Consider the following 2,079-nt stretch of genomic DNA (forward strand, 5'->3'; position numbering starts at 1 on the left):
GCAATCTTGGCCACCGGGGCCAGAGCCGGGGCAGCATGGTAGCTGACGGCTGGCGAGGCAATGAGTCCAGCGCGGGCAACGGCGACCAGAGCGGTAAATGTTACGAACTAGTGTTACAAAGCCAATTAATGAATATCATCATTACTTGGTCACCATTTTTACAAACGCCTTACTTTAGGGTATTTACAAAATACGTACCTTGAACGCCATTGTTGCTAAATCGAGTGCTACTAACAGTCTGAAGGAACGAATCGAACTGTGCCTTTTTGGCTTATCAACTGTGCTTTTATACCGGCACAAAAGTGGCATGACAGAAACGTCACCATTTTCCTACTTTTAGATCGTGGTGTGGCTGGTTTCGCCGCCCATACGTATTACATCAGAAACCGATCGACGATCGTCGCGGGAAGGACATTGCCGGTCAACGGTTTTTGGTAGAAAATGTACCCCTCCATTCTAGTAATAACCGTGGCCTTTCCGTTTTAAAATTGTTTCTTCCTCATTATTATTTGCAACATTCTTGACCGAGGCTAGTAAGGATAGAAACAGTATCGGGACATGGAACATACAGGAAGGGACTATACGAGACAAAAATATATGTTGGTCAATCATTGTACCTTGAAAATAAACTAGTTGAATGAAAACGGATCCCATAATATATCAGCAACTACAAAGCATTGCAACTTCATGGGTTGTACAACGTCTGCTATCGGAAACTAGAAGACATAGGTGGTCCCATTACTTGAAGTCCGTATGCGCTATTTTGTGTGGAACAAATGTGGCGTAAGATTATTTAAACTAACAAAGATACAATTTTTGGAAATTTGGTGAATGCCATAATAATAATATGAATATCAATAAAAAAAAAGTCCAGAAGAATGAAAAAAAACATGAAGTACTTGCGAGTACATTTATAGAAGGATAACAAGTGATCGCGCGAGGACTTTAGATATCTGTCAATATTATGAGCAATTTTATTTTTTAGCTCGTGTTTACATTTGAACTTTCTTAACAGACCCTCTTTCTTGGTCTTCTTTCTTTAATATATTTTAATCATCAAACGTTTCAAAGAAGATCAGTTAAATTCTCCAAAATGACAGCATGACACACAAATTGCAGTTCAGTTCCAGATTCAGTTTCAGGATTTTACGAGATGAATTATTCTCTTAATAGAATACAGTTTAATTACTTCTAATGCAATAGCACTGGCGGAGATACAGGTTGCTCCCGTACGGGTGTCTTGGAATCCTTTTTCGTTTCCGCCTTGATGTGGCCAAGTTTTATAAGATTTTAAGGTAAGATTGCCTCCCGTTCTATGAAGACCAAAGATTTTATCAAATCTTCATACACTTGGAAAAAGCCCGAGTAGCACGTGTTGTGCCAAATTGTATGAATGTGCATAAAAAGTATATAACCAATGTGTTATCTTCATATTTAACACATAAAAATTCTAATAGTTGCTTAACATTTTAGATTAAACTTGGATAAAGACTACGAAGATCATTTTGTTGTTGCCATTGCATTGGACGATAGATTGATAGCAAGCAAATGTGATAAATGGACGAACAATTTCGACTAAACAATAGTTTTAATTCATCGAAAAAAATCCATGTGACAATAACAACAACTGTTGGAAAAGCAAAATATTGTTTTCAGTATGACTTATTTGTATTTGTTCTTCTTTTACGAAACACAATAAATATCATTCATCATTTTGTAACAAAGTCAGGAGATTTGACAGTTCGATTTAGTGGTACGAAGCATAAGCTGGGGCAGCGTAGGACAGAGCCGGACTGGCGACGTAGCTCTTCGTGGCCAAAGGAGCAGAGTAAGCCAGATGAGCTGGGGCGGCGTAGGACAGGGCCGGGCTCGCGACGTAGCTCTTGGTGGCCAAAGGAGCGGCGTACGAGATGGTCTTGGCTACCGGAGCGGCGTAGGAGATGGTCTTGGCAACCGGAGCGGCGTAGGCGAGGGCTGGCTGAGCGATGACCTTGGTGGCTACCGGGGCAGCAGCGACGACCTTGGCGGCCAGGGGCTCACGGTGGACGACAGCATTGAATCCGTGGTGCGGATCGGCGG

The 2,079-nt window shown here is 41.5% G+C and overlaps 1 protein-coding gene across 1 annotated transcript in view; it reads right to left on the reverse strand.

The window, feature by feature from the left end:
• Positions 1–1,747: 1,747 nt before the first annotated feature.
• LOC131207579 (cuticle protein-like) overlaps positions 1,748–2,079 on the reverse strand; it is a 638-nt gene continuing 306 nt past the window's right edge. Inside the window, exon 3 of the mRNA XM_058200199.1 lies at positions 1,748–2,077. Coding sequence (XP_058056182.1) covers positions 1,748–2,077 — 330 coding nt within the window. The remainder of the gene's footprint in view (positions 2,078–2,079) is intronic.

This window comes from Anopheles bellator, chromosome 2, assembly GCF_943735745.2.
Source record: "Anopheles bellator chromosome 2, idAnoBellAS_SP24_06.2, whole genome shotgun sequence".
Classification (NCBI taxonomy): domain Eukaryota; kingdom Metazoa; phylum Arthropoda; class Insecta; order Diptera; family Culicidae; genus Anopheles; species Anopheles bellator.